Source organism: Antennarius striatus, chromosome 2, assembly GCF_040054535.1.
Source record: "Antennarius striatus isolate MH-2024 chromosome 2, ASM4005453v1, whole genome shotgun sequence".
Lineage (NCBI taxonomy): Eukaryota > Metazoa > Chordata > Actinopteri > Lophiiformes > Antennariidae > Antennarius > Antennarius striatus.
The window spans coordinates 26,703,283-26,722,501 of NC_090777.1; the positions used below are offsets into that span (position 1 = coordinate 26,703,283).

The 19,219-nt window shown below is 37.7% G+C and overlaps 2 protein-coding genes across 5 annotated transcripts; both read left to right on the top strand.

The window, feature by feature from the left end:
• Positions 1-1,536: 1,536 nt before the first annotated feature.
• Positions 1,537-6,362, top strand: etv7 (ETS variant transcription factor 7). Of its 4 annotated transcripts, none has more exons than XM_068306189.1 (9): positions 1,537-1,732; positions 2,014-2,122; positions 2,961-3,125; positions 3,210-3,377; positions 3,973-4,101; positions 4,232-4,348; positions 4,830-4,972; positions 5,101-5,201; positions 5,329-6,362. In XM_068306189.1, exons 1-9 carry the CDS (start codon positions 1,700-1,702, stop codon positions 5,495-5,497), a joined length of 1,134 nt encoding a protein of 377 aa, XP_068162290.1. In that variant the 5' UTR covers positions 1,537-1,699; the 3' UTR covers positions 5,498-6,362. The 4 variants fall into 4 exon arrangements, with proteins under 4 accessions (XP_068162290.1, XP_068162274.1, XP_068162282.1 ...); XM_068306173.1 differs by having other exon boundaries at positions 1,975-2,122; positions 5,329-6,312; XM_068306181.1 differs by having other exon boundaries at positions 1,975-2,122; positions 4,235-4,348; positions 5,329-6,311.
• A 219-nt stretch (positions 6,363-6,581) lies between these two features.
• Positions 6,582-10,040, top strand: pnpla1 (patatin-like phospholipase domain containing 1). Its single transcript, XM_068306163.1, has 9 exons — positions 6,582-7,149; positions 7,230-7,462; positions 7,587-7,652; positions 7,733-7,945; positions 8,074-8,134; positions 8,235-8,429; positions 8,738-8,855; positions 9,335-9,457; positions 9,583-10,040. The coding sequence occupies exons 1-9, from the start codon at positions 6,936-6,938 to the stop codon at positions 9,647-9,649; spliced, it is 1,290 nt and encodes a 429-aa protein (XP_068162264.1). The 5' UTR covers positions 6,582-6,935; the 3' UTR covers positions 9,650-10,040.
• The last annotated feature ends 9,179 nt before the right edge of the window (positions 10,041-19,219 follow it).

Consider the following 19,219-nt stretch of genomic DNA (forward strand, 5'->3'; position numbering starts at 1 on the left):
GAATGAATCAATTTGCACAACAGATTTCTATCATTCCCTGCTCTCACTACAGACATTGTGATCTGTAGTGAGGAGAAGCCAGAGAGGTGGAGGTCTGTCCTGGAAAGGAGAGGAATGACGGTTAGCCGCAGTTAGACAGAGTACATGTGTGTGATGAGAGGGACCCAAGTGGAAGAGTGAGGTTACAGGGAGAAGAGATCAAGAAGGTGGAGGATTTTAAGTACTTAGGGTCATCAGTCCAGAGCAATGGAGAGTGTGGAAAAGAGGTGAAGAAGCGTGTCCAGGCAGGATGGAACGGGTGGAGGAAAGTGTCAGGTGTGATGTGTGATAGAAGACTTTCAGCTAAAATGAAAGGAAAGGTGTACAAAACTGTGGTGAGACCAGCGATGTTTTTGGTCTAGAGACAGTGTCACTGAGGAAAAGACAGGAGACAGAGCTGGAGGTAGCAGAGATGAAGATGCTTAGGTTCTCTCTGGGAGTGACCAGGATGGATAGGATCAGGAATGAGTACATCAGAGGGACAGCACATGTTAGAGGTTTTGGAGATAAAGTCAGAGAGGCCAGACTGAGATGGTTTGGACATGTCCAGAGGAGAGATAGTGAATATATTGGTAGAAGGATGCTGAGTTCTGAACTGCCACGCAGGAGGTCTAGAGGAAGACCAAAGAGGAGGTTTATGGATGTAGTGAAAGAGGACATGAAGGTAGTTGGTGTGAGAGAAGAGGATGCAGAAGACAGGGTTAGATGGAGGCAACTGATTCGCTGTGGCGACCCCTGAAGGGAAAAGCCTAAAGGAAAAGATTTCTATCGATGGGATCTACCGCCTCCGTGTGGACAACATGTAGTATTACCAATTGAAGAAATACAAATTGCACAAGTCAATCATCAAACAGCGACAGTAATGTTTTTGCAGTATAACAGTAACGCTGTGAAATAAAGTAATCAGAAATATAAGTATTTTAAAGGTTACAACTGATGCAGTAGTGGCAGAGAGGCTATTTTTGAACAACACGCTCTTGTGTCCACTTGCTGGCTCCCTCGGTGAACAGGTTCTTATTGAACTCTCATAATTCTATCTGACAAATCTCAAGAATCTTTTCTGGCAGGTTTTTTAAATTGTAGATTAACTTTTTTTTTCTCCGCAATATCACAATTAAAATACAGTCTTCTGTTAATGTACTACAGCAAAAGGCTATTTATCCCTTGCCTCTTCTCTAATGACCCTAGTATAACCAGATTTGCCCTGTGTGTGTGTGCGTGCGTGCGTTCGTGCGCACGGTAACGCGCACGGTACTGAGGAGGAGCTCCACACGCGTTCCTCTGTCTCCTTGGCTGTGAAATACTTTGCGAAACTCCATTCTTGTATTTTATATGTCACGTATTGATCCTTTGTGATGATATTAAAGATCTATAACGCAACGTTTCTATAATCGTGCTTCTCTGTTAATGTGCAAACAAATGATTTGTCCCCCCCCTCCCCCCCCGTCTTCTACTTGCGTGGATTTAGTTTCTTTCGTTTTCATTTCCCGGAAGGATCTCTTATGAAAAAACGGGTTTATCGTGTTTTCGAAGGGTTATTCTACTCATATTGATTTGGGGGTGATTTGATCTGCAACTCGTGTTCATTTCTTTGAGGAATTGTTCGTTTGCGAGAATTTCACCTTGTTTGTTTGGACCAAATGAAATAAGGAATATTTCCATGGAGAACATTCACCCGTCACTTTCGACCAAGGTTAGTTCTCAAGAGAAAACTTAATCACAGTGCTATCTGTAAAGAAAGAAAAAAAAGTGCCAAAAAAAGTGCCAAATCCATTATGCTGTTTAAAAGTAAGACATTTTAATATATATTTTTAAAGCTATTAAAAATGTCTCACTTCAGTCAAATTTAGAACATAACTATTTTATAGGTTTTCTTTCCTGGCTCTAAGAGATATGCATGTCTATGGGTGCGTGTTTGGGTGGAATTTTTTGCAGGAAAAATGCAGATCAAACATTCCTACGTCCATAACGCAGGAGAACCAGACCCACGTTCCTCTCAGTGAGCGTCACTCCCCCCCACGTCAGGCTCCTTTGGTCAGACCCTCCTCTCTGGAGGACTTATGGCATCTACCTGGACGATTGCGTGAGTCAAACTCCATTTATGTTGTTTCTTTATCTTTATAATATACAGTATATTCTTTCCTGTAGAATATACTGTAATGAAATAATTTTACCCACAATTATACACACACACGTATATATGTGCTCGCATGAACCCATTGAAATTCCACAATAAAATAATAATAGCAAACTTCATACCTAACATTAAAAGAATAAATAGCTACCTTGTCTATGGAGCAAGGTAGATAGTAAATTAAAATGGTAAAATGCTTATAGGCTTTAACCCACTGAATGTATAGCACACTTTTTGTGTACCCCACCTTTCTTGGCAATTTTCCTTTTGTGCTTGGCACTCATTGGCCCTGGGTAAATAATGCTTCTCTTTTTGTGACACAATCCTTTCCTATTTCAGTTTATGTTTCACTCAGATTTTGTTTCCGTTTTCTGTGTCGTTCCTTCTGTTTGGACTTTCTGCGCAAAAACATGAAAATTGTTAGAACAGTTATGACACTCTAAAATGATGTTAACTGGGAAGTCCATGTGTAGTTTTTTCTTCTCGTAACGTAGCAGATGCCTTACGCCATATGGGTCACGTAATTCCTTCTGGCAGATGCGCCGTGATTGGTTGGGCACTTGATTGACAGGTAGTGGGTGGAGTTAGTGACAGTGTGACAGCGTGAGACTTTTTCAAGTGAGCTTATTCAAATATATAGTTGGGGAGATTAATGCCACAAGAACTGAAGAAGCCTCCTGAATGAGAGGTGAAACGTCTTTAAGGAACTTTGGACAAGTCTAGTGGATTGATTTAAAAATATTTGGATGTCCTGTAATAAAGTCTTTCTAACTAATGTGTTCTGTAGGAATAAACCCGTCTCTGTGGGATAAGGAAGACGTCACCCACTGGCTCCGATGGGCCCAGAGGGAGTACTCACTGCGCTGCCCAGAAAAGAGACGCTTCGAGATGAACGGCCGAGCCCTTTGCCTGCTCACAAAGGAAGACTTCAGACGTCGCTGCCCCAGCTCCGGTAAATTATTCTCTATTCAGAACCAGCGTCAGCTAATGAGTTTTTTCCATTTGTGTTTTCATACGTATTCTCTGCTTTCCACAGGAGATGTTCTCTATGAAATCCTGCAGTGTGTAAAACAGCAAAGAAGAAGTTTTGTTTGCAATGCCCCAAATATATCTCCCCCCCTGCCAGGTTCCCACAACCAGATACACGAGAGATCCCCTCACAGCGATCAAGAGCTCCAGCTTCCTACAGGCAGTGATCACAAAGGTCAGCGACGTATAGGATACAGTTATACTTTAAATCGGTTACGGTTAGTTTCATCCTGATACATACAGGGTGTCAGTAGCGCTCAGGGAACTCAGAAAACAATATAGAGATATATAGAGGATGTAGGGATGTAGCAAAACAAAAATAATAAGGCAAATATGCAGACTGTGTATTTGCCTTGTTAATAGCAGCTGACCTCTTTGGAAAAATGTTGAGAAACAAAAAGCATTTTATTTGCCGAAAATAATTTCACTATCTGGAAAACTCAAGTAGAGGCACAACAAAACTGTACATGAGTACATTACTTTACTTTCTACTTGTAACCCACAATATTTTTTTAACCTACCATAAAAAATGTACTTTCCTGGGAGCTGTGGGTGCGCCATGGTTATGTGGAAACCGATTATAATACAGCTCCAGAGTCCAAATCACTGACATTGTTTGATACACTGCATACAAGCGCTTACGCTGAAGGAGGGCTTTGGTTTTGTACTTGGTGTTACTCTTTTGTGGAAATGTTCCAACTGCTATAAAATCACTTTTGCTTTCAGTTTAGACTTTTTGTTTCACAGTTCCTCATATTTCTTCGCTCTAGTTTCCCTTACAGTCACAACTGCAGTGCCAGCAGTTGAAACTTCTGTGATAAATCAGCCGGTACCCTCAGCACCTCTCACAAATCAGCCCTTGATGTTTCCTACAAGCCTTGCTCCACTGTCACACTCCGGTGGGTACAACAGTCAGCAGTATCAGAATTAGATCCCTCCAAATGTCATCATTTATCATGATGTCTCATTATCCGTCCCTCTCTGTTGCAGTCTGTGTCTTAACTTCGTTTTCTCTCTTGGGTGTGCCAGCAGCTTCCACCGTAAAGCCTCCCAAACGGTGTCCTCCACAAACACAGGAGCCACTCAACCTATCCAGCCGTGAGAAGCCAAGCAGCCCACTGTGTAAAGCAAACGGCAGAATCCCAGGTAGTCTATAAGGTTGTTTTTTCTAAAGTTGAAATATAGTATTTTCTTAAGTTGTCCAAGAAAGATGGACAATTCTAAAAATTGGAAACGCATTTTCAAAATGGAAAAATAAAGACGTTTCCAACCACCAGGGGGCGGGATACTCAGGCATGGATTCTTACGGTAGACCATAATAATCCAAAGTTGTACATTTAGACGCTCAATTTTTTTGGATGTATTTGATTTTCCCTGAATGTGCAGCAGAGGTTTTATTCTGAACAAGCGAGTAAAAAATAAACCTTTTGGGTAGTTCTTACATATATTTTTACTTCTGATGAACAAAGAGAAAAACAGAACAGACCAAATTCAAAGGCACTTATGAGAAAAAGAAAAAAAAGCTATGTGATGGTGGTATGTTTGAAAATGATAATAACAAAGTCCTTGTTCATGTTTGTGAAGACTTTAGCGACATGCATGTTCTTGTGGATTTAATCATGACCAGAGTGCAGACTGCTTTGGGACTATGTGTATCAGCTGTTGTGTGATGACCGTTATCAAGAATACATCCGATGGGAAGACCGGGACAGCCTGGTGTTCAAGGTGGTCGACCCCAATGGACTGGCACGTCTCTGGGGAAACCACAAGGTGAGAACGCAGGTCTGTGTGGTTCAACCCAAATCAAGTCAAGCGTGGATGAAAACTTTGTAGACGAGACCAGAGTCAAAGGTGCCCCGCAGACCACTGGGTATTTATGTTTTTGGTTGTTTTTAAAGAACCGAGACAACATGACCTATGAGAAAATGTCCCGTGCGTTGCGGCACTACTACAAGCTGAATATCATTAAAAAGGAGCCGGGACAGAAACTCCACTTCAGGTCTGTCTTCCTCTCAGTCGCCATTCATCTCCTGCTCTTTCCCCGCTGAAACACATGCTTATTGTTGTTGCCTCCTCTCTGCCTCCCCTAATAAAGGTTGATTCTTCTTGTTCTACTTCTTATTCAGGTTTCTGAAACTCCCTCAAGATGTCAGGAAACAGGTTGCTGACCCCACTGAATCCCCAGAACATACTCCTTGGGACAGGAACTCTCCAGATATTATTCCTTCACAAGAATTTGGTGTGAAGCAGTTTGAAATTTCCCCTGATCACAGCTCTCCAGATGTTCCGCCATAGGAAAAATTATGTATTAAACATTATATATTTAATGTTTAATATTTATTATGCAATAACAAAAATTGTGACAGATGATTGTACTGTATTCAGTGGATATTTATTTTTATTCCTTCTAAAAAGTAAATTATAAATAAATAAATGAATAAATCTGACCGGCAGGATCACATGTCATATCATGCCAGTTTATTTTAAGGATGTATTCCTCTTTCCATGGAACAGTGGTCTTGTGTTAATAGTCGATGCATAGATTTTTTTTGTTTTGAAAAATAAAATGTTCTTTGATTTAGTGGTTAGCATCAGAATTCACCCATGATATGAGGAGAAAAAAAAGAAAGAAAGATGATTTTATATGTGTTTTTAGCATAGTTCATACTGTGATATTACCTTTTACTTTACTGTCAATCAATGTTAAGTCTGATTTTGGAACAAACATGAATATTAAAGGACTGAAAACTGCGAAAGGAAATACATCAATATTCAACCAGCCAATTAGACTGCAGCAAAAAATGGCAGTATGAAAGTCAAAGCAAACAAGCAGATATATGGACAGGGAGAATCTGTAAACACTGTAGGTAGTAGATGGTTAAAAATGTACAGTAATGTTTCGGTTTATCATAAACGACACCTCCTAAATTTGCTCAATAAATAATGTTGGTGTGAATCATTTTGGGATTTATTGATCACGCTGTGTAAATCCTTTCATAGAGTAAATAAATTACTTACTGTAAAAACCAGAACCACACTAGACTGGTAGAAAAATCTCCATATCATCCAATGAAAAAGCTCATAAAATGTAGAAAGAAGAAGTGATCTCCAACGTCAGAGCCAACATACAGCCTGTAGGGGTTGCTGTGGTATTATGGTAACTTGCTTGTAAAAATCTGAATGAGATCATTGCACAGAATGATGATTTTTTTTTAAATTATTTTATCAAGGTTGGGTAAGTCAGGATTGCTTTTTTGTCCCTTTGTTGTAAACAGCAGTTTTCTTTACAGAAAACTGCATTAGAATCATAAAGTTAAATGTCAAACATTTTGATGTAACTGCGTGTGTGTGAGTGTGTGTGCGTGTGTGTGTGTGTGTGTGCATATCAATTCATTAGTTCTGCTTTGCTAGGGAGAATTAATTTAGATTACAAAGAAGCCAGTGTGAATTGAAAGAACAACACAAAGTCATGTAAAGACGTGAGGTTCTGAGAAGTCATTGAGGATGTGAAGTTTTACGTCAGACCATGGATAATGCTGTGTGCCCAATTGGCAGTGGTTTAAAAATACTGATTATTGAACTGTTGACTACTCTTCACTGCATAATTCCTTTCAGCCGGGGTTAAAGGCAGGAGCAGTTGTCCCTGCTGTACTCTCTCTTTTACAGCCGGTTTAATAATACTTAATACTTAAATAATATTTAATAATTACTTTCTATTTTTCAAAGTTAGAAAATGACTGCAGGAGATTCCAGTTCCAGTTGTCATTATCGTAAAAGTCCTCCTTCCATCTCCTTCTCTGGATCTGGATTCATGGCCACCTACCAGCTAGGGGTTGCCCACTGCTTCTTGAACCATGTACCCTGGATACTCAGCGCTGCACCGTTCGTATTGGGAGCATCTGCTGGTTCACTGGTAGCGGCAGCCGTCGTCTGTGAAATCAGCTTCAGTGAGTGACCCCCACCCCCCCATGTCTTTCATTGTTGCAAAAAAAATGTTGTTCCTAAGATAAAGTCTCCTCATTCTCAGTGACTGTTCGGGATGAGATGCTACAGTTTGCCAAACAGCTGAAAGGTGTTATTCTTGGACCACTTAACCCCTCAATCAATGTTTTCCACTGGTTGGAGTTCATTTTACGAAAACATCTTCCCCCTGATGCCCACAAAATGGCCAATGGGCGTCTTGCTGTGGCGGTGACCCGACTAACTGATGGGAAGCTCTTTATCCTGTCTGACTTCCAGTCCAAAGATGATGTTTTACAAGTGAGTGTTTCTACAGAAGAACAACTTAAATATTAAAAATCGCCCAAAAAAAAGGACAGTTTTAACACTTCATTAGCAATAACAGGATCTATTATCTTCAGCTTTATTCACATATTGTCTTTAGGCTTTGCTGTGTAGCTGCTTTGTACCTGGATACTGTGGTTTGGTGCCTCCATCCTTCAAAGGAGAAGTGAGTATTTGATCATCATTTCACCAGCTATTGACATCCCTATTTGGTTTCTATCATAATGAATGGATTTTGATTTTCAGTTTTATGTAGACGGGGGTTTTCGTACCATGCAGCCAGTTCCACCCGTACCCTGCAATCGCACTTTGATGGTGAGTCCGTTCTCTGGAGATGTAGACGTCTGTCCTACAGACAAACCCTGCATGTTGGACATGGCTGTGAATGGAGTCATCTTGAAGGGTAACATGGCCAACTGCTTGAGGATCTTCAATGCCCTCTATCCCATGACTGCAGAGGTTGGTTTTGATTTAGAGAGCCCACGACAGAAATTACATACTAGTCTATACATTTAATGTTTTTATAGAAATAACTGCAACCGAATCCATGTCACACATGGCTTTAAAAATTATTGTTCTCCCTTTAGAGTCTGGCTGAAGCATATGATAACGGCTACAAAGATGGCTTTAAGTTCCTTCAGGACAACGGTAGGTCAAGTGTATCATAGAGAATAAAAATTTACCTAAAGATGCAACCCAATATGACCTGCGCTCTTCATTTTTCTTTCACATGTCCTTCTGTGTTTAGATCTTATTCCATGTTTGACATACAGAATGTCCCAAGACGTGCTGAACTATGACCACCACACTTGTGTAAATCCCAGGGCTTCCACAGAGAAAGAGAATGGAGAGGAGATGAAGATAGATGGATCTAATGAAGTTGAATCAACTGATGCTAAACCAATTGAAGAACGTCCTCTCCACCATGAGCTGCTGAAGAATGGTAAAGTTCATACACACCCAAGAGTGTTTTGCACTTACTGATTTCTTCATATATATGTGTGTTTGTGTGTGTGTGTGTGTGTATATACATATATATATATATATATATATATATATATATATATATTTATTTTATTTTTTTTAAATGATTTGACTTGGAATCTGGCAGACGTTAGTCATGTTATGTATGTAGATGACAAATAAAGAGCTGCCAAAGCAATCAGAGAAAAGCTTTTACGATCACTCATTCACCTACACTACACTTCATCTTCGGAAAAATTACACTCATATTTTATCATTTGTTTTCAGTGCTGCTGTTTAATATAGTAACTTACCTGAGTAAGTTTGGACTCCGTACAAGAACCTTATCCCACCTGCTTCTGTCTCTCATGTCAGTGTTTTACCCTGTACTTCAAACAAGAAACAGGTAAGAAATACTCTAAACACATAGTGCATGATCAGGCAAAACTGTAGCAACTATTGAAGGTGCCATGTTTATGTGTTCTACTTCTCTTCATAATCGCAAAATGCAACGGGAAGAAATAATCTTTAAGTTGAGTTAAAAAAAAAAGTAGTTGAGGGATATAAACTTTATAAAAACTTTGAGAAATTGTTTTAGGTGAGAGCTAGAAAACATTTAACGTCCTCATTAGGCAAGTGACCAAAAACGAATCTTGATACAGCCGAAACACAGGCATAAAATATCTCCACCAGACATCAGGGAGACATGGATCAGACGCTGGTCATCCTTATCCCTTTATGGTCTCCAGGAATGAGGAGTTTGCTTATCACAAAGTATTTGAACATTGTGAATACATGTGTAACTGCGGCACGAGAAGTGTTGCATTGTTAATTAATTTGTTGCACAGTCACTATTACACTCAGTCCTTTCTCCCTTTCTTCCAGACTAGAGTCGTGGTTCAGGCAGTCACCTCAGACAGGATTCTGGGTTTGGTATAGCATAAGACATCTCACATTGTTCTTTTTCAACATGATGGCTGACACCATCAAGAAGAACATCCAGAATCAGTATGAGTACATCACTTGTTGAAGTATCCCTCTGGAAATTGTTTTTTGGTGCCTTCAGAGTTACTGCTATCTTACCTAATTCCTGTTTGGGGTGATGTTATTTGTTACTCATCTTTCTGTTGTAGGTTACTGGCTGTTATTCTGTTCTTTGAGTGGGTGAAATTGCAAGTACAGTACAACACTGACCACTGAGCTCCAGGAAGGACAGAGGAAACATCTATCCCTAAAGTTCCTCCTTTGCCTGTTCAGAAGATGTCAAATGTGTTCGCAAATAATTCATCATTCATTCATTCATTCATTCATTCATTCATGCATTCATTCATCCGCGTCATCCGCTGTCTCAGGTCGCAGACAATTCATCATTCCATCCTAAATTTTAGAAACCAAAAAAATGGCAGTATATGTAAGACAGGTGTTATAGTTCACTGAACAGAAATATAAAATATATAAAGTATTATCTGTGCAACAACACATTTTGAGTCTTGTTTTTCTTCAAATGACCTTCATTTTGGATGTTTGCTGGTTATAATTTCATAAATAAGTAAAAATGCTGTGAAAATCATGATGATAATAAAAATTTAATCATCAGATAATCCTTTTGGTTATTTATTCAGCTGGAAAGAACACAAAAAAGAATTTGTGTTTTACGTCATCCACTTCATTAATTGGGAACACTTTGGTAAAATCACTTTCATGACAATACGATTTGTTTGCAAGTTATTGCACTCTGTTTTTGGGGGGCCTGAGGGTTGCTTGAAATATTATCACTACGGATGAAGGAAAAATTGCTTTTATATTAAAGGAAAAGAATGGCTTGTGAAGAATGTGCTTGCTCCTTTAGAAACCTTTAGAAGTCTTATCATTTGTCTGACCAACAATTGGCTGGAATTTGGACTTCATTTATTATATTATAGTGTAGGTCTCAAGGACAGGGAGAAGAGAATAATGCGAGTGTGGTGCAACCAATCACAGATGGAGACTGAAATTCATTCCCACTGACATGAAAGAATATAATCTTATGTGTGAACTCTATAGCTCGACCTCTGAGCACCTTTCATGGATATTGTACCTATGTCATAAGAGTAAAGAAGACAAACTTTGTTGAAGGAAAGTATTTCTTGGGAATAGAAGCTATATTCTTCCAAGGATTGGAATAAACCGACTTCTAACTTTGTATATCAGCGATTCATCAGCTGACTTTGCGTGAAAAAGAAATCTCACGCTGGTCACTAATCAGAAAAATGAGAGCAGCATCCCCGATTAACACGTTTGTTGTCAGACAAGTAGCTCTAGGAGACTTAACTGGAGTGTTTCTAATGTCATTTCCACACACCAAACAACTTGTCCTGTGATTTTGCATTCCAACAGTGTATTCTTTCACTGCTTGTTTCTTTTGAGTCTAGGATTTCACTTCCTCATGACCGGTTTCATTGATGTGTGTAATGGCTCAAAGAACACTGGTGGACAACCCAAAAGCACGGCAGACAAGCAGGCAGGTCAAGAATCTCTAACATACAGATGAAGTGAAGTTTGGTTAACACATCTGGTTTATGATTCACAATTAAACATTTCAGTTCAAAAATGAAATTAATTTTTTTTAAATGTAAAGATGTAAATCTAATGATGTCATAACCGATTTTATTTCAAGTGCAAATTCACAATGCATAATTGTCCAAATAAATTTTAGATTCATGGACAATGAACAAAATAATACATGCGACTGCAAAAGCTATAAAGCCAAATATTAAAATTAATGCAAAAAAAGATATAAGCTACAACAGAACAAGGACATTAAAAAGTGAATGACATAATGGTGTTTGAAAATGTGATATGCTAAGATACAACAGAATTAATTAATAAAAGTGGAATTTCAACCTGGATTTAAAATTCTCCACTGAACTTGCTTCTCTGGTCCAGGAACTGCATTAAATAAAACTAAAGGAGAGTAAGAGAAAAAAACTTAGTTTGTGCTTTATCTGCTCAACTTTCATTGCTCAGCCAAATTATTTGAAGAAAGTAAACATGTTCTAAACCACAAGTCATTCTCATTCACTTTGATTTTCTATCTAGACTTTAACACAGTATTGGATAAGGAAACAGACAAAAGCTCTGAGAAGAAAAAAAAAAGTACAAAAAAATAAGTACCGTTTTGCAGTGTCAACTACTAATTTCAGCTTTGAATTCACATTTTCTGTGAATAGTTTGCTCAATATTGTGAATGTGTCCTTGAAGGCACTTTCCTGAATGGCTGCAAACCGGTGACTTATTTAATGAAGAATGGCTTTTCAATCTCTAAACTCTAAAGGCTGCAGGTTCCATACAAAGTTGTCCACTATAAACCTCTTGTGAAATCCATAAGTGGTCCTTTACAAAATTCCATGAATCTGACACATCTGAGGACCTGTGACTTGCATACTTACAGTGACAAAAAAGACTGAGTAGTGATTTGGCATTTAGTACTCAATATTTTTTTGGGGAAAAAGCCAGTCTATATTTAGTAACTGTCCCAAGCCTTGATAAATAGGGAGGGTTAAAGATTAGGTAAAACCTTTACCAGATGGAAAAGTCCACTGTGGCGACCCCTAATGGAAAAAACCAGAGAGGGAAGTCTTCAAAAGTTGAATGGAGGACTGTGAATAATGGACTAACTCCAGCCTTAGGCAGTATTGTGACAAAGTAGATAGAGCTTTTGCCTCTCAATTACTCTGGTCAAATCCACCCGGGAATCTGGAACTTTCCTATGTGAAGAATTGTTATTTATCTATGTGACCCAGCAATAAATGGCTGCAGCTGTTTGTTAGACTCAGAATGGATAAGTGGTAAAACATAATGAATGAATTAAGGAATCAACTCCCATCGCTGATATATAGACACAAGTTCTGTTTCTGCTACAAAGGTACAGACCACTGAAATAATAAATAAATAAATAAATAAATAAATAAATAAATAAATAAATAAATGTTTGCTCAATTTTGATGGGGAGTCAAATATCTGTCAAACTAGATTTTTGATACATTATTTGATCCATTTTATATTTATTTTTATATTTATACATGCCAGAAGGTGGCATGGTTGCTTATGTGCTGAAGTCTGTCAGGTCTATCAGGAAGAAATTAAATGCTATTTGGACATATCAGATGCTATTTCATGAAATACAAATTGGTACATTGAGTGGAACCCATTAAGCTCATGTAGCCTGTTATCAAACAAGCAAAATAACATATCTTTTTATTTCAATTCTTTCAATGAATTACACCTTATTCAAAACTAGTCATGCATTTGGGTTTTTGCACACTGTACCAATTTTCCACTTACCGCAATTCATTTTGGATGAAGAAATTATATGAAACTTTGAAACATCTTTTGAGAAAATTACTTATAATAAAGATTCTAATATATGCAGGTGACATAATCTTATATTCAATGTGAAAAATGGTGAAGATTGTGCTAAATTCTCTTTACCAATAGACCAACATATCTCCAACATATCTGCGATTAAAAAATAAACGTAATCTGTCTTTGTCCAATAAGACTTGTAGTGTGATTAGTTTGTTAGCTGACCCCCAAATTCATGTGTTTCTGAGGCAGAGACACAGGCATGGTCTGTTCCCTGTTGTGGAGGATACCATTTGATCTCTGTGCTTCATGCCCTTTTCATACAGATGGCTCAATACCTGTGAACAGATTCTCTTATATAATGGATGTGGATGGATCATACGGATAACACACACATCTGCTGCTGTCCTAAACCAGCCACTGATCCAACCAGTCCGTTGGCAACCACCTGGCTTTGTAAAGTCACAGTGTGGTATCTGTGCAACTGAGATGCTGTAGGGGCTCTTTCATTGAGCATAATATGAACAAAGAGCAAATTCGTATTAAAAAAAGAATAAAGATAATTTTCTCTCTTCTATCCAAGGTCATAAAAATTTGATTTGAGGAAATGATGGACATGACATTTTGGTGAGGATACCCCTCAGGTACATGACCTTTTCCTTAGTCTACCGCAAACAGGGAGAACAAAACATATTCCACTGCTGTGATAGGACATCAATATTTTTTTGTGGGAGTCACAATTAATTATTTTTAATTTAGACAATGAAAAAAAGGTGTGGGTTGTTTCGTGTGTGAGACAGCAAAGGAAAGAAAGATAGAGAAGACTGATTTTTTTTTGTCGATGGGTCACTTTAAAGAAATTATCATGACCTTTGAGATGATGAAAAGAGAATGCGACCTTCACTGCTTGACATGCAGGACTGTCCATTGAACCACTCAGATATAAACAAATATGCTGTTAAGGATAAGAAATACAACCATAGAATGTTTTTCATGTCACATTAGCTATTATTGTTATATACCTGACTTTCAAATAAATGTATAAGTTTCATTGGCATTACTCTATAATCCATATTAAATGATTATAAATTTTAAAAAATGGCAAAATTGGAAAAATGTCTCCTGCTCTTTCCCTCTCCTTCTCTCTAAGCTTTTCCAACCATTACTTTTTTAGTTGTAATAAATAAATAAATAAATACAATAAAAAATGCAATCTGTAAGCTTTAGTAATTTGGTTACTTGTTTACAATGTGAGGCGACATAAATACCTTCAAACAAAAAGTACAAAAAAACACCACAGAGCAGTCGTATTGTTGACGTGAATGAGAGAAATGTAGAAGGGCTGAAATCCAAAGCTAGAACGAAACATATGCACTCTCATGCATCTTTTAGCAAGAAAAATATATAGCATACTGCTATACTTTGTTTAAGCAATGGCAACAAAACAACAGCAGCACAACACCAATCCATTGTGATTTTTACAAAACAGTGCACCAACATTATAGGACTGAAAGGTGCACCTGTAGTGGAATAACGACAATAATTAGAGGTTTCTTAAGTCATGTGATGTCATGTTGGCATCAAATTGGATTTCAGTTTCTCTCCAAATTGGATTTGAGATAATCTGAAGTCAGTATTCCTGTGATCTCCAACAATGTATGTTTGGTGAAATAAACATACCTGTTCTAACAAGAAATAATTGGCTCATGTAGTCATGGAAACTAATAGTGCCATACATACAGCATGAGCACGCAGAATGCAGACTGCATTCTGATTATCTTGAGCTGTAAATGTGAGATTCTCGTGAATTTTGATTCTTCTAAAAACATTACAACACAGATGATACCAATGTGACTGTCAGGCTGCGTTTGTTTGTGTGGAACATACCTAATCTTTTGGATCTGCATGGGATCATTTTCATTAATCCTAGTCGTCCAATCAGCAGACCTAAGCAGATGTTGACAAGTTTCACACCAGAGCAGTGGACTCTGCCTGTTTTAATGAATGAGAGTGGATTTTTGTGTATTTGTTTGTTTCTCATCACTTTTTCATTCAATTTTTTCCATCCCTTTAAAGATACAAAGCAATTCATTAATTTAAGGTCATATGATTTGTATCAGTACACTAAGTTTATGTAAAAATGCACCCATTTCATTTTTTCATTTAATAACTAATCCAATTATTTTATTTTATGCATGTTGAAAAATCTTACAATAATAATCTATGAAATCAATATACTACTGTCAATAAAACATTGCCCTTATTTGCATCTACTAAAGTTGGAATTGGTATCACTGGAGAAACTAACACACATCACTGACAATTAAGTTATCTTAACTCCAATAAAGCAGCTCAGCCTGAATTCAGGTTGACATCAGTGTTAGTTTAAGCGTTGAAAAAACTATTTCACTCAGTGTGATTTTCAACAGGATCACCTCTTAAATTTATTGATATTTCAAAGTGCATGCTTCAACCATTGACCCCTGTAATGGTCGTCTACCACGTAGTTTGTGTGCATTGTTTTATGCAATTGAACAAAAAGCCTTAATCATGAAAAAAGTTCAATAAATCTTGAGATATACTCATTCCTTTTGCCAAGATGTATCAAAACCTGTGAAATAGTTCATTCAATCTATGGAAATTCAATGAACATATCAGTGAACATGAACTAAATTTGACATAAATTGCGTCTAGTCTGGAATATAAAAATGACATCATCTGTAAATACTTCTATTTCAGTTAGATAGACTTTAAATTGGAAATCCAGTGATCCCAAAGTTCATGTTTTCTGTTTCACTGCATTACATTGTAATGACGCAGGGCTGTGTGTGTAGTACACACACGCACACACACACATACATACACACACACACATGCACACACACAGGCAGGAACACGTGCACAGCCATGGACACAGCATAGGCCCTTCAGGAGGAAAACCCCAGTTTGGACACAAATAACCTGGGTTGACTCTTTCCCTTGCGCCACACACCGTCTACTCTATCCTATACCTTGTGCCCTCTTCCTCCCTCCCCATATCTCTCACTTCGATGTGGAACTTTCCATCAAAGCATCTCGTTAATGACTGAGCGCTCTCATGCATCTTTTAGCACTTGACGGTGATCTTCCATTGTGCATTTTAAGCCCTGAGATCACACACAGCATGTCCACCTTTTGAAAAAGTCCCCACTGTAATTTAGTTAATTTGAACTGGTGTAATAAAAGTGAGAAAGGTCAATAAAAAGTAAATCAGAAAGGTAGACATAACAGATGAACATGGAAATCCTTCCAGTTCAGATGGGTTTTTGTGTGTTTATGTGTCAGTTTGTGTCTGACTGTACTTTTGGCATCTTAAACAGTTTATTATCTTCAGACATTAAGTTAACACTCCTCCTGTCAGATACACAAACAACCTCATGAGCATTTAGGCAAAAAAAACAACCTTGAATTCCCTCAACTCCTCACTCATATTCCTAGTATGTGTTTGTTGGTCTCTGTATTTTGATATGTATGAATTATTTGCATGATAGTTGACAGACATTTTTCTTTGATATGATTTATATCATTTTTAACATGTAAAAAAAAACCCAAACAAGACCAGCCCTGTTGCATATTACTATATTGTTAATTATAGAATAAAAATATTTTGAGAAATAACTACATTACATATATCATTATTACTATTATTGGAAATCGCTCTGTATTGACAGGGAAAATTTGAGAAATCCATGAAAGTCTTTATTTTTAAATGTTATTTTTAAATGTGATCCCACCAAACATGAAATATTTGTGTGATTGTCATTTCAAAAGATATTACACATACGATAAAAGTGGAAAGACTATTAAAGAAAACCATAAGTAATCCAGATTGAAGCAGTCAAGGTGGTCTGAAAATGTAACACACAAACACACACACGCACACACAACACACACACACACACACACACACACACACACACACACACACACACACACACACACACACACACACACACACACACACACACACACACACACACACAAACGTTATAACATGTTTATACAACCACAACACAAAGTAATCTGAGTAATCTGGAGGAATCTCTTAATGGGGGTAATCCCCTGGATTTAATTACCGATTACAATTTTGATGAGGTATCTAGTGGCTGTAATGGAATACAATTTTTGTGACCTACCCAACCTTGCCGGGGAAACAGTCGGCTTGAATGGCTATGGTTAAAACCCAACAGTGACGCGCGAAAAGGAGACACAGACTCTCTCTCTCTTTCTCTCTGTCTCTCTCTCTCTCTCTCTCTCTCTCTCTCTCTCTCTCTCTCTCTCACACACACACACACACACACACACACACACACACACGCACACATACTCAAGGTAAAATCAGCACAAGAAAGACACATCATGAATAGTATGAAAAGCTGTTTTTGTCCCCAGTGATTGACTTAATATTTCAAAAGGAGATATCCTAAACATATCTGAATCTGTGGCTTAATAGTGTTTCTAGTAAAAAAAAAAATCAGCTATTATCCCAAGCTTTGAAACCCAACCCCTCTAACCCGCCATAGGCACAAATGCAAACGGTCATCTACCTTTTATGTAGTCCTATGATAAACTTCTGACTTGTCCAGGGCGTGACCCACCTCTCATCTAATGTCAGTTGGGATGAAATCCAGCCCCCCCCCCCACCCACCCACCGCCGCCCCCCGCAGTACCCCTGGAGTTAAATCTTTTTTTTTTTTTTTTTTAAAGAATGAAAAGTACTAATAGTATTGAACAGAAGAATACATTTCAAATGACTGAAACAGATGACTGGATGTAAATCAATTAATATGTGAAGCTGATTTGATAAAGCAGGTTTTGTGTTGTTGGGTCGTTGTTGTTTTTTTTTGCCACATGCAAATTTAGAACATTTTAAAAAAGACATTACTTTCTTTTTGCAGTACCTGAGAATCTAAAATCTTTCACTTTAACATGTACAGTATTGTTTTAAATATAGCACATCAGCAAACCGACTGGCTAGTCATAACCAAAGAGCACCGGTGGGGGTGACATTACCAGTGGGTCAGCCACACATGTTAAAACTTGAGTTTGGGGAGGTTTTGGTGACACCACAGTTTTTCCTATTGAGATTATAGATTTTTATATCAAATACACTCAGGAAAGAACACAAGAGAACATTAAATTTCACTATGGTACTTTCAGGAGAGGACAGAATTGATTTTTTTGTTATGAGTCTTCTTTACCATATTCTTCAAATTTTTCGCGCGTGTGTGTGTGTGTGTGTGCGCGCGCACATACATGCCTATTTATAGGGCTCCAGGAGTATATTTGAACTGTCAGCTATTTCTGACTCACTTGTAACCGATCTAATGTGGCTGATAGTCCATTACCGGCGACCAGGTAATGTATGAATTCTGCTCTCATGTTCTCCCAGGAGTGTCATTCATCCCTCCTTTCTCTCTTTTCATTGGCAGCTCTGTTTTCACTCTTTGTCCTTGAATAACCTTCATTTTAGCTGTCTAGTAATAATCTGGGTTATACAAGCATTCATAATTCAGAGTTCCTATCATCAAGTTATCCTGGAGGAACTGCATCTGTACAACAGCAGATGGAAAACATCTCGGTTGAGCTGTCGAATAAAAATAAATTCTCCTTGATCGAGGGAGTCTAAAATATTGAATGTGCAAAATACACCACAAGCAAGCTTCTGACAAATTTGTCAAACACATTTTTTCCATAAATTGATATTTTACATATTTAAAAAAAGAACATATTTAATTATTTAAATTACTGAAAGTAAGAAGGAACTTCATTGAAAAGGAAAACATCCATATCATCCATCCATCCATCCGTCCATCCATCCATCCATCCATTCATCCATGCATCCTTTCATCCATCCATCCATCCATCCATCCATGAAAGACAAACAAATACCAAATGACCAGGTCTCCTAAGTTGCATGTTTTTGGAGGTTGGAAGAAGCTGTAGAACCCCTTGACACTATATTTCCATATCATTCTTTCACAAAAAAAGGATAACATGGACGCATAACATGTTTATATTAATACACATTAAGCACGAGGAGGTATTATTTAAAATTTATTTTAAAAATGTATTGCAGACGTTGCAGTAAATTGTATACAAAGAGTATATTGATCTCAGTGGTGTACGAAACATTTTGCATCCAATGCCAACAAGTGCAGACGAGGAACTTAAAAATTACATTAGTCTATAGTCATAATCATAATGAAGGTGATTGTCAAACACAAACAAATATTTATAATAATGGATCATATCCTCAACCAGAGTTTCAGCAATTACACAAGTCTGCAGCTGTACAAAGATACTGTAAGGTACTATTCTAAGATCCTGATTAATACCAGTCACTTAACCCTGTTCTGTTATTACATAAAAACATGTTAAAATGTT

Coding starts and splice junctions, on each gene's coding strand:
- etv7 (XM_068306173.1), top strand. CDS start 1,700: ATGGAGAACATTCACCCGTCACTTTCGACCAAG. Junction 3,126..3,209: donor ACGTCGCTGCCCCAGCTCCG/GTAAATTATTCT, acceptor TGCTTTCCACAG/GAGATGTTCTCTATGAAATC. Junction 5,202..5,328: donor GGACAGAAACTCCACTTCAG/GTCTGTCTTCCT, acceptor CTTCTTATTCAG/GTTTCTGAAACTCCCTCAAG.
- pnpla1 (XM_068306163.1), top strand. CDS start 6,936: ATGACTGCAGGAGATTCCAGTTCCAGTTGTCATTATCGTAAAAGTCCT. Junction 7,150..7,229: donor CGTCTGTGAAATCAGCTTCA/GTGAGTGACCCC, acceptor CCTCATTCTCAG/TGACTGTTCGGGATGAGATG. Junction 7,946..8,073: donor TCTATCCCATGACTGCAGAG/GTTGGTTTTGAT, acceptor TTCTCCCTTTAG/AGTCTGGCTGAAGCATATGA.